Raw genomic sequence first — 13,531 nt, forward strand, 5'->3', positions numbered from 1 at the left:
TTAATTCGACGATAATATCAATATATGCATGGATTACCGGCATTTTACCGACTGTCTCACAAATCTTTTCGTTATTTCGAAACGATTTGTAAATTGATAATAACAAATCTCCATCATTTTAAATGATATTTTACACAAAAATATGGGCATTTTTAAGGGAGAATCTGTCTCTTTGCTCGACACATAATGAACCCATTCCAAAATGGCGCTCGCTAATTCAGTCGAACACATTAATTATGACTGTCCCACGAAAAACTCCCTGGTACCTTAAAAAACGATTTGTAAATTATTGATAATAATTTACCATTACATCTAATGTTATTATGCACTAATTTGAGCACTTGCAAGAGGGAACGTATATGCCTCGTTTTATATATAACATACCCATTCCAAAATGGCGCTTACTATTTTGTATATCGAACCAAATACAACATTTATGGCGTGAATTGCGCCAAATGATTTAGAGCATAGTGGAGTTTTAACTCCTTAAAACAACAACGACGCTGGTTTCCATCAAATAATAGCGTGCTCTAAACAAAACATCTATATTACTAGTGAGCAAAGGGGCAGCAAAACACGTTACAAGATGGCGCCCACGCTTTGATGTGTGGAGCGCCGTCTTTCCGCGGTAATTAGAGTGAAAACAGCTGTGCCCAATTAAGAGATTCAAGCGGGGTATTTAAACGGGAGGGAAAACAAACCCATTTGCAAACGAATGCGGTTAAGATGCCATGATGCTTCGACTATCCGGATCACAACAAGTAAGTGTGGGAAACAGCATGTGGGACTCATAGCCTTAGAAATAAATTTGGGACGCTCATGAAGTTAAGCAAGTGCAGGAAATACTGTACTAGATGGTTTGCCATGGAACTTAAATCTGTGATCTCTGATAATTCAACCTATATAACTTAAAACCAGGTTTTTGCAAATATGTTTAATAACTACTTGAACCTGAGTCTAGCTGGGCTCTTTTACAAATAATAGATGTTAGCCTTGAATCTATGGATGTCTTGGGATTAAAATCATGTCCACCTCCAGACATAACTCCAATGACAGTTAAAAACTTCCTTTTTGTTTTCAATTTTTTCAAAATTTCTTTTTAAAATAAACTGCCTGAATTTATTAGTGCATAAGCAATAAGCATGGCTCTTTTTTCAACCAAAATAATCCGCTGAGTAGCAAAGAACTCTGCTTTATTTAACTTAACTTACCAATTTCCAAAACAATGCTCATAAATTGTGGCCTTTAATATAAACATAAGCAATCTGTACAACCCTTGTATATTGTTTGCCTTCATAGTAAGCTGGACCCACAACGCTCCGGTTATGCAAATCCTATTCATCAAAGAAAGCATGAAAATATCTCTCTGATTAACGGGACCCCCAACTAAGAAAACATACATGCTATCTACAAGGTATGCCAACATTCTATATAACAGCTGACCACCACCTGTTTGGCAACCAGTATCGCACGTATACCTTCTGATGCGCAAGCTTGTATATATTATACAGTTCTTAAACCTAAGGAGGGATATACCCTTTTCTCTTTCCTAGATACTTTGCACTAATATATGTATAATCACGCAGAGAAAGAAATTTTCAGATAAACCCATTAGACGAAGCATCAGACAAGACAAAAAACAGTGATTAACCTGGTAAGAGATATGGCTAATATCTTTATGGTTTATAAGAAATAGAAAATGAATGCATTTTGAGATATCTACAAAACAATATGTATAGCTTTAGAGATAGAGCCTTCAGTAATATTTTTGTATACCAAGACATATCTTTGTCTGAGGGGAATGCAAAGCTAATTTTGGAAAAGTGTCACTCTGCTTAAAATAGTGGTTATTGCTCTGATGGAGTTTGTAAATGCTCAACGTAGTGTATGTTACACTATTTATACCAACTATTCTAGCCCTGACAATAGGTTCAGTCTTTGCCCACCGTATCTAAAGAAACTGTGACAAATGAATGTGTCCATAATGACAAGATACACATAATCTGTTTTAGTCCTAAATCAAATAAACTTTCAATTCCGTAAGGATAGTGATCTTCAATGGAGTTCACTCTTTGATGTAGTGTTCATATGTAATGAAATGTTGTGTTTTTTGTGACTTTTAGTATCTGATAGTAAAAATGAGTTTTAAATTTTGTAAAAATGTATATGGTGTTATGTTATGATGTGTAAAAAATATCTTAAATTGTAAATAATGTATATATATGTGTCATTTGTAGCCCTGAAGAAGTCCGTTGGGACGAAACGCGTAGGCTACAACGTTGCTTTTTATGAAGATAACTACTTTGAACAGAATAAAAGAACTGACTACCCAACTATTGAAGACTCCTAACTTACTTGAATGAATTGATTGAAATGTTATAATCACGTGTTACATCCTTTCATAACTATTGTTTCATTGGTTACTGTGCTTTAAAGAAATAGATCATTCAAATATATTTGTAGAGTGCTGGACATTGTGTTAGACTGAATAGGAAACTGGATGCCTGTAGGGGAAACTAAAAAGCTAACACAAGTACAAACAACAGGCAGGCAAACGCAGGAAAACAATAGACAAACTATCAATAGTTTGTCTTCTCCACAGAGATGATCAGTCTGTGAGGTTAATAGGATCTTACAAGAAGGCAAGGAACAGATTAATCTCACAGAGTTCAGGGAGTCACCCAGCAGCTCCTATCAAGAATGAACACTGGGTGGATGTCTGTACCATAGGCACAGGCCTTGGAGTCTAACCGGCACCCATGGAATCAATAACAACCATGATAATCATATAAACACACAAGAAGACAAAGGAAACATTGGAACTCGCACTGAAATAGGAATTGGGCTCAGGGAAAAACTGGACTCGATGTAGGGTCTGGAACAGGACTAGAATAAACAAAACTGAATCTACTGGAAGCCTGCCCATTAACTAGGACAGGAATATGCAGTCAGAACAGGAACACAGAAATACAAGCCAAGGAAACTGCATTTACAAGGTAGGTCAGGATGTGTACAGTCAGAGCTGAAAACAGGCAAACACAGGAACAAAGAAGCAGGATAAACAAGAGAAAGGCAACAAACACAACACAATAATCAGAATAGAAACATTGAAACAAGCAACAATGAAAACAGAAATCAAAAGGCAAGCCTGAAGCATGGTAGCAGGATCAGCAGCAAGGTCAGTTGTAAGCTGCTGCACTCTAGGCTGCCAGGCAGAAGTAGCAGGAGCCTCAGGGGAGGAGCACAGTTGAAGGGAGAGAGCCAAGTGCAAGGAATCTATGCTCCACTGATTAAGAGAAGGTAGAACTGGGACTTGTAAAGGGGAAGACCAGGGAAACCAGCAGACACAAGACAGGACATAGGAAATCCAGGAACAGAGTATGGGTCAGAGCCAAGAGAGAGTAAAGTCCAGAAGGCAGGTGTAAAACATTTATAACCGCCTTAGGATCCAGGAATTAAAATTGAGAATAGAATATCGCCACCAGGACGTGGTCGGGACAGGGTTTGAAGACAGAAAGAGCTACAGGGATCACGATGCATTAGGAAGGTAGTGCAGAAACGTGCACTGAAATATGAAGTGGATCTGGGAAAGGCAGGACTCTAGAGGGTCACCTGGTGGCCAGGTCATAAAATCCCAACACTTATGGAAAAAGTAATCCATCAACGAGCTGGAATACCCACCCCAGTCTCCTTTAGTCTGGACAGTAATATGGGGTGGAGAGGTCAGTTCAGTTCAAAAGCTTTATTCGGTTTGCGACAGCAACCATAAGCACATATAAAAACAAAATAACAACCTCAGTAGAGAGGTCAAGAAGAAGAAGCACAGCTGAACCAACAACACCCAAGATTATTCTTATGTCTTCTAGGGCAGCTATATGCCCAGGTTCTTTTTCGTAGGTCACATAAAACCCTGTTCGGGCAGGTCAGGAACAGTGAAATTCTAAAAGAGGAAAACTGTTGATTGACTGCTGACAAAAGCATACACAGCTACTAGCCTTCCATATCAGCCATTCCCATTGAATTATGAAGAAAATCATGTGCCAATGGGTTTTCTTTACTTTTATTGTGCCAATATGCTGGTGTTAACTAGATATAACAGCTTTCATACTTATATTCAATAATTGGAAATAAATTCTTTGTGCCCAATTCACAAAATGATCTCTTCAGTAATCCCATGAGTGTCATATGTAAATGTTTTCGTTACAAATATGTTCAAAAATAGTTACATGTGCATTGCTACTTAAATTACGCATTGCTAGATTCCACTCTTTGTCCATAAATGTAATTAGTAAATAAAAATGTAAATGTACCAGTATATTCCATTTGCAAAAGTTAGATATTATACCAATACACTCTACTGATGATAGTTTATTACATTGTATTGCATATTTGGAATACAAGTTTTGTTATAACTTGTGGTTCTTGCTAACTCCATGAGTAAATCACAGAAAGGAACTACAGTCATTGATCTTGTGATTAGTAATAATTCATATGAAAAAAATCACTTATAATCAATTCTTTAGTACAAGATGTTATTGTAACCAAAGAACAGGTCTGTTACTTACGACTGCCAACTTCATCGGAACAGTCTCCACAGTTATTGTATCCATTACACTTCTCATCAATGTAAATCCAATTAATGCCATTTCCACACCAGAATATCAGGTATCCTGGAAGACTCTTGGGTAAGTTACCTAGACAAGAAGAACACATCTATTTATGTATGTATGTATTTAATAATTTATTATGTGCAAACTTTCACTTGATGGCATCATGAGGCTATGTCAATGCAGATCCCCAAGGAGGGCCGAACCAGAGAACAAGGACAGCATGAAACTTGAAGGAGAGATCGATTCATAAGTCAAATATACTAAACAGCGCAAGCTGGTTTGACTGCTAAAGACATATTGTGGAATTACCAAGAATATACAGGGGCTTACATTCCGCCCATGTTTTACCATTGGATAGCTTTACTGTCACCCTCATTTGCTTGTTTCTTATTCAACTCCTTTTTGTGTTCCAGCTTGTTCATCTGGTGTTTGTCCCAACTAAGGAGCATAGCCTTTTTACCATCTATCCAATTGGATGGCTGCTATTCTTCCGTGACCCATTTTTAGAGAACTACTTGTTTTCTTTTTATTTTGCACTCCATAGGAGTGCAGAGGACGGCCCGGGACCAGGGTTCGATTCCCGGCGCGGCAGGTTTCTGGACCAGGGTCAGCGGACTCGATAATTCTCTCGCCTCGGTGCCCACTCTGATCAGCGATCACACTCGGCAACTCTGGGCATTAGCTTGCCTCATCTTCACTAACGGCCCCACCAGACCGCTGGGGATGCCTGGTCTCACCCTGGAGATACCCATTAAGGGACCATCTCTCAGGGAAGCCAGGAAGGGTTTCGCAGCGGTCGAAGCGCCTTGGGACCCTACGGGTAAGTAGTGCGCTATATAAATGCCTATACATTTACATTTACATTTACATGTGTTTTCCAGCTGCCAAGAATGACCATCTGCATAGCAACCTTCAATGCATGCTGCCTACAAAATGACGAGATGGCCTTTCTTTAGCTATGCTGCACAGCAGCCACGATGCTGTACAACATGGCTAAAAAGCATTGGCAAAGTCAAAGGCTTTGGCAATGCTTGGTAATTTTTTTACGGAAAAGCACCAAAGCTCAAAAGGGTGGGTATTCTAGGGTGTAGTGCCCAGAACAGTCAACGATCTCCCTGCTGCATGGGTATGACAACAACAGGGGACCTGGAGAAGCAACAGGACATATGATCTAAGCGATATAGTCAAGGTGCAGTGTGAAAACCGGAAGGGACGTAACTTGTGGAAGGCTCAGTGTATAAAACAAAGAGCTTTGAACTGAATTCTGCTCTTTATCAGCAGCCAATGGAGCTGGCAGAGTGCCTGATGAGCTTGAGTAACCGTAATAAGACCAGCAGCTACCTACACTGCCATGTTCTAATTTCTCCAAAGTTTACAAATCTGGCACTCTGAGAGGCACAAGTATAAAAGTTGTTAGTCTATACAAAAAAGTATGGTGGCTCTGATCACTGTAGCCCAGTTATTGAGCACAAGACAGGGAGTACAGAATTTGAGTATTCAGTGAAAGCTCTTCTCCAAACCAGAAGTCAAGATTTTTCACTTTCTTCCCAGGGCTGAAGAGATACCAAAGGAAGATGGCCAAAGGGACTTAGACCAGACCGAGGAGTTTTCTTTGGCACTAATTTCCGTCTTGCCTTACTACAACTTTAGGAAGCTAGCCGCCATCCCATCCTGAACCGTGATTGGTCAGGCAGTGGTCCAGATGTCAAATTTAAGAAGGATTTGCAAATCATCCACGTAGGACATCAAGACAAGACTGAAACTCTGGATCAGCTTATCAAAGGAGATCAAATACTAACTTGGGGACAGATAACGAGGAAGGTAATCGAATTGTCTATTGACCCATTCTCAAATAATATAAGGCCTAGCCTGAAACCTACTCTCTGAGGAGGGCTGGATATAATCTGATTAACAACAAGGGAGAACAGCTCAGATGCTAACCTCGGAAAGATGATATTATCTGTAGTCCCTGCTTGAAGGATTAAATTGCCCAAGATCGTAAATCTAGCAGATGACAGTGCAAGGTCATGTGAGAGGTCCAACAAAGAGGAACGCCAAACTATCTGGGCATCAGAGAGCCGGTAAGTTGGGGTAAAAGATCGGGAAGCCATTCGAGAGAAGGTGATTTTACAAATGATAGTCTCAGAGGGTAACCCAGCTCAGGAAGAGGGGGAAGTGAGTTTCAGCGCAGCCCTAAAAATGATCGTAACTTACCCACCCATCCACTCCTGCCTCCCAGCTGGGTCTTTGCATAAAATGGTAAAGCTATCAGGCAGGACAATATGAAAGTGAGTATGGGAACTGTCTGACAAGCAAGTCACTATTAAGAACAAAATATCAAAGTTGTGGTTCAGTACAGAGCCTTTTTAAGGCATGAACAAAGTAGGCAGGTGCCTAGGGCCCCCACCTTCAAGGAGGCCCCTGGGGAAATGAACTCCTTCTCTATTGGACCTGTATATTCTATTTCTCTATCTAAAAATCTTTCTCTTTTCCTACCTCGCCCTCAGACTCTGTCTCTCTACCAATTGTCATTTTAAGGATATTTAGGGACCCGGGCTAGACATATTTCCATTTCTTTTGTGACCCTGTTAAAGTTTAACATGTAATTTAGAATTGTTTGGCATCATGCTTTTTTGAATTGGAAGCAAATGGGTAATACAATTAAAATGTGTTCGGTCTATGGGCCCCAAAATAGGTCTAGCCCAGGCCCCCAAAATCCTTAAGGTGACACTGATTCAGTAGTAGATTAAAGATATCCCAACAATGACTGGGAAGAGATCCAGCATAGATCAGACCTCCTTTAAAGGTCTGGCAGAGGCTTACTTATACCAACGAGGAGATAAGGCAGAAAGGCCTTGATATTCAGCAAGGTGATATTTTGAAAAGAATGACTATTAAAAATTAGGATTTTACCATCAAGGTTATGCAGTTTGTCTGGGGAAATGGGATCCTCTTTTCGGCAAGATGGTTGGCATGGTGACCTGCTAAACAGGAGAACAGAGCACTCCGTGGGCAATCCCGATTAAAAATAAAAGCTCAGGAGTCCTCACGAGAGAGCAAAAAAGATGATCCTCCTAAGGTCAGGGAGAGAGACAGAGCAAAGAAAGCAACAACCAAATGCTGTAGGATTCAAATGTGTTTGCCTGTGAAGACAATGGCATCTCAAGCAAGGGGGAAAGCAGGAAAAAAAGAGCCCAAGGAGTCACAATAGAGCAACACACACAAAAGAAGGCCCCATAGAGGAAAATACCATTATGTGCTTTACTGCACAGCCAGAGATTTGGGCAATACTGTAGTGCTAGAGGCACTCTTATGATCTAACACTCCGTGATGACCTTTGACTACCATCATTTTAATTGTCTTTTGGTGCTTCATTAATGTACGTCCTGCATTTGCCTTGTTTCTCTTGAAGATTTCTTCTTGTAGTTTTGAAGTGGGAGCTGTCACAGTAGAACAGCTTGCCAAGAACAGAACGTGTGGGATGTGCATTTGAAAGCATGAAAGAGAGAGGTGTGGAATGTACTTTTTGGTCTCGAAGTGCAGTGTTATGAGCAGTGGTGCACAATTGTGCATTGTCTTGTAAATTGAGTGATGAAGTATGTGATGCTATAGGCAGTGGTGCACAAATGTGCATTGTGTTGTACATTGGGAAGTAATATGAAGTTCTTACTATTGGTTTTGACATGGCCTCATCCTGAATTCTGACTCTGCCTTGCTTGAGCTTTCTTTAGCGCACAGACAGGCCCCCAGAGTGTTTGCAAGTTGTTTGTGTTAATCACGTTCAAGGTTGTTTTGTGAGAGATTGTTTAATGTACCCTGGAAGGCTTTCGTAAACTTCCTTAAGATAAAGGCTGGAACATGTGAAAATGTAGAGGGAACTTAATTTTCCTTGGCGCAGAAGGAAAGACTCTCGAACCTTCTAGTGTAATTTGAGATGATAAAGCTGAGGGTTGTTGACTTAGAAACCTGAGGCCTCATTTATGAGTTTTTGACATAAGGAAGCGCAGCAGGCCTTCCTGCTGCACTTCGCTACGTCAAAAGAAAAGGGCAGGAATGCGTCGTATCTATAAGATACGGCACATTCCTGTGCTTTTCCCCTGCGCCGGTGCACAATGCGCTGCCTGCGCCAACGCAGGCACCTTTGCACAATGGTGCAAGGGTGCCTGTGTTACGGGAAAGATTATTTTGTACAGGAAGGAAAACCTTTCTGTACAAAAATAATCACAAGAGGCTTTTCCTCTTTCTATGTGTGCTGCAGAAACAGGGATGGGATTAAGGGGGGCTTTCACACTCTACCCTATCTTCTCGCTGGCCTGGCAGGTCAAGAATGTCCTACAGTATCCATCTGAGTAAATCTTTATCAAAGGCCAATAAAAGTGAGGGACACACCTTGCAAAGGTCTTTTCTTGGCCCAGATGTCCTGCCAGTGGTATTTCATGAGCCAAATCCAGTTGGAAGGTCCTGTAGCAGTGGGGACCACCATGGCCCGTGTTACCCCATGCACAGCACAGGTGCCTTAGGCTCACTGTAAAATAGGTTGTCCTCCCAGTAAATGTTGCGATTGCTAGAGGCATCACCTGTTGCCTGGGCTTCAGCCTCTTCCCTCACACTCTCCATTGTTGGTGGGCATGCTCTCTGTGCCTTACAGAACTCCTCCGTGGTGGGTCCTCCTTTTACTTGCCATCAAGCAAGTTCACACAGGTCACCAAGGGAGGCAATGTCCTGTACAGCGGCTCTGGGGCCTCATCCTCAGGTGCCTCACCCACCTCAGCTGGAAGACATTCAGGGGCTGGTTTCCCACACACCCTATCCTTTCCTCTTTTGGCAGCTGTCTGGCCCATTTTTCCAGGCTCCAGATATTCTTGACTCCCCTCCTGGACAGTCATGGACCTGGTGGTACCACGTATTAACTCAGACAACCTTAACATCTCCAAGTGTGCATTAAACTGCACTTGTTTCCAGAACATGTGCTCAACGCCATTCCCTAACAGACCGTCCAGAGGCATGGCAGGGCTCACAGCAACTTTCTGAAGACCTGAGACCCTCCCACCCCTCACTCAAATGGAACAAGGCCACTGGATAGTGGCCATCCCTGTTGTCAGTCACCACAACCTGGTGGAATGCATTGGGTATAACTTGCTTTAGGGCCACCAGATGACTCCTTACCATAGTCATACTGGCTCCTGTGTCCCTCAGAGCATCCACACCTTGTTCATTGATTGTAACCCATTGCCTATACTTTGCAGTATTTGATGGCACTTGGATTTTAGAACCATCTCCACGTCACCCAGGGATTTTAGGGTAACCTGAGTTCCCCCCACTTACTTTCACATACTCCTCCCAAGCATTATACTTGCGACCTCAGGTGTCTTTCCTCTAGTGGGGGATGGTGCTCTTTTTGGGCACTTGGGATCAATAGCCAATACACAAAAAACGTATAGCATTTGGGAAGTTTTGTCTGAATTATGTCAGGGAAGCTCTTTTTCTGGTGGCCAGATTGGGAATGGGACCTTTTCCCCTGTGAACCATTTAAGGGGACTTAAGAGAACTGATTCTTTTTCTCTCCCCTCTCTTTCTTCTGTTGGGAACCCTGACCACCCTTTTGGGAGTCCCCCCAGATATCCTCTTGGACACTCTGGTGCTGACCCAGATGTCTGCCTCCTCAGCAAGTGTCCTAGGGTCAGTGAATTTGCTAACAATCAGGTTTTGGTGTAACACTAGAAAACAAATATCAAGCATGTGCTCCTTCATAGGTAAGTTGCACAGCCCTGAATAATCATCAACCTTCCTACCAGTCCCTCAGACCTTCAGTGCCTGCTGGCAAAATCAAGGAAATCCACTCATGTTTATGATGAGATCTTATGGCTGCACCTGAACCACAACCTAACCTCTCAAGGGTCAGACCAACCTTACTGACCAGAATGGCTTTCATCACAGTATAGCATGTTTGTTCCTCTGCCTCCAGTGTTAAGAGTTTTTCCCTCCCCACTGTAGGACTGTACTTCCATGGACTACCCAGGAATCCTCAGGGACTTTGTGCACTCCTAGAGCCACCTCAAAGGCTGCAAACTATATGTCAATGTCATCCCCCACAATATAACTGGGCACCAAGGGGCAGATTTACAATTACTGGCATATCCCTGCATATCAGCAGGGATGCGCCAGTAATTGTGTGCCGCAGCATCTGAGAGATGCGTGACGTTGTAAATACCCCGCACCATGGCGCATCTTTTGCGCCACCTTTGCGTCACAAAAGTGACGCAACAGTGGCGTAAAAGAGGCGCAAGGGGCTTGTAAATCTTCCCCCAAGTCTTTTGGGATGGGGACCCTTGATTCATCAGTGGACACTGTGGGTACGCTGCCACCATTACTGCTGGACTCCACCTGTAGTGATATTATGTCCCGCTCTCTCCTACTGGACTCATGAGCCATCTTTCTCTCCTTTGTGGCCAGCTTTTTGTCATCCAGAGCTTGTTCTTTCTCCAGTTTGGCAAGGGCCTGCTCTTTCTCTAGTTTGGCAAGGGCCTGCTCCTTGTCTTATTTCAACTTAGCAAGCTCTGGTTTTCACGTTCTCTCCTCCCTCCTGTCCTCCAGCTCCTCTGGGAACAGGTTCCATGAAGACACCCTGATGCCTGGTCTTGGGTGGACTTCTAGCCCAGGCAAGGTGTTAACCCCCACATCAGTTTACTGCAAGACAAGACCTCCAGACAGGTCCTGCTCCACTTCCTCCTCATACTCTGACCCATACACCTCCTCATCTGTGTTGGTCTGGTGGGCTAATGCCCATGCTCTTAAGGCTTTTTGAAGCCCTGCCTTCTTGGAACTTCCCTTAGTGAACACCCTTCTTTCTTGGCAGAGCCCCGTGAGCTGGGCCATTGCGTTGGTCTGAAGATTGGAGAGCTTGAATTCCATATTGCCAGATGAGGCCATAGACACTGTGGATGAAATAAATGAGTTTTGGGGAAAAGATTTTTGGAAAAAATCAAAGATGTCAATTAGGGAAAATTGAAAGAGATTCGAATTGGTCTATATTTTGAGTAGTAGTGTACACTAAGTCACTCTATAGCACTGCACAAACACAAGTTCTATCCTCACCGCTGATCACCAATATTAGAAATTGGGTCTCTTGTTGGCAGAGTATGCACCATGTACAAGCAGGTACCACAATCCTAGTCAGGGAAAGCCAGATACACACTTTAGGTTAAGCCTGACTGCTCAGTGTCAGGCTACCAGAGGGTGAGCACAGGTTAATTTAAAGTGTGTGTCTCACTTACCCTGACTTAGATTGTAGTGCTGCCAACCAGAAAACCAATTTCTAACAAAGGGGCTCAATATTATAAGATCACTGGATCTATGAAGGAAACCTCTTCCTGCATTACCTGCAACCCCTCTCTTTAAGCCTATATCTCAAGTAATGCGCTAAAACCAGTGTATTATTTCTGCACCTGAAATTAACAAAACTGCTGGTATACAGTATTTTGATATGCAGAATTACTGTGGGATTTAACGTAATCCCCTGTAGACCTCTCTAAGGAATAGAAAATACCATGCATAAATAACTGTTATCGCACTGGTAACTGGATGTCATCCCTGAATTCCAGGATTTTTTGACGGAGACTAATTTCAATAGGCTAGACCCGGTGGATATGTGCCCAGTATTACCAAGAGTAATATTGCACATAAAATAACTGCATTACTTGTAATACTGATTTGTGCAAAAACTCATGTTTCTCCCAAAGTGGTATTGAGAGGAGACTTGTAATGTGGGCCTCAGTGTGCCCTTTCAGTGGTTGTTCTTGGTATGGTCAGTGCTGGGCCTAGAACATGTTCCTCTATGCCAACAAGGCTCTAATGAAAATCATAACTGGGCAAGGCAGGGTTTCACATCTAGGAGGGAAGACACATAATCTTTTGCATATTTACAAGGTGTCTTGTGCCGTGGCGTCTTGATGACTGTTATACTGTGGACATTGAGCTGGGGAGGGAAATGGATTAGATGATGCAATTTAAACACTGACCACCTATTGAAGGATATACAGTGGCGCCTGACATGTGCACAGAATGGTGGGGCGGGCAAATGGGTGGTATTAAAATAAAATAAAAGAAATAGGGTCTTACCTTCCTGGCTTGCTGCACAACATCCTCTTCGCTCGAGTGTTCCAGTCTTCTCTCCTCGAGGCTCTAATGTGAGGCCCCTCCAACTTCCCTAGCCAAACCGAGGGGCATATTACCAAGGGTGGCGATATTGAATTATCGCCGGTTAAGCGGCCGTTTTCAGCCACTAAGCGGCGATAATTCTATCGCTTTATTACCATGCTGTCACTAACTGATGTTAGCGACAGTTTTAGGCGATAGCGAGTGGTTTGGGGCCCGCTTTGCATGTCAGTGATATTTATCGCTAATGACATGCAAAGTGGGCGTTCCCAACCTGTTAGCGACTGAAACAGTCGCTAACCACGCTATCTCCTATTACCAACACAGGCGTAGCGATGGAAATATTCCTGCTATCGCCAAAAACGAACACCTGCTCTGACCAGTTCTTAGCCATGTTATCCAATGGGAGGTGGATAACATGGCTGAGAACATTTGGTCACTAATGCATGAATATCGCTGAATTTTCAGCGATATTCATGCATTTCGCATGATTTTTATCGCTTTTGAGATAAACCTTGATAATAGCAAGGTATCTCAGCGATAAAAATCGTCGAAGCGCGGTGATAAAATTATTGCCGCTAACCCTGCTTAGCGATAAATATCGCTATTTCTTGGTAATATGCCCCCTGGTGCTCTTCACATGCTGTTAACCAGCATGAGAGAAGCACCAGGATTGGAGGGACAAGCTCCTAAGAGCAATGGAAGCCTGTGCTTTCTCTTACACAGCAGTCTTAGACAGCTGGGTTAGAGAGGTTTAAAATCCGTTG

At 42.7% G+C, this 13,531-nt stretch overlaps 1 protein-coding gene across 3 annotated transcripts in view; it reads right to left on the reverse strand.

Moving 5' to 3' along the window:
* The window catches only part of LDLRAD1 (low density lipoprotein receptor class A domain containing 1), a 132,605-nt gene that overhangs the window by 74,465 nt on the left and 44,609 nt on the right, over positions 1–13,531 (reverse strand). For all 3 annotated transcript variants that reach the window (XR_015307510.1, XM_086952513.1, XM_086952507.1), the window contains exon 5: positions 4,566–4,694. Coding sequence is in view for 2 of the 3 variants with exons in the window: in XM_086952513.1 (XP_086808639.1) it covers positions 4,566–4,694 (129 nt within the window). In the remaining variant the exon portion in view is untranslated. The remainder of the gene's footprint in view (positions 1–4,565; positions 4,695–13,531) is intronic.

This window comes from Lissotriton vulgaris, chromosome 1_1 (assembly GCF_964263255.1).
Source record: "Lissotriton vulgaris chromosome 1_1, aLisVul1.2, whole genome shotgun sequence".
Classification (NCBI taxonomy): Eukaryota; Metazoa; Chordata; class Amphibia; order Caudata; family Salamandridae; genus Lissotriton; species Lissotriton vulgaris.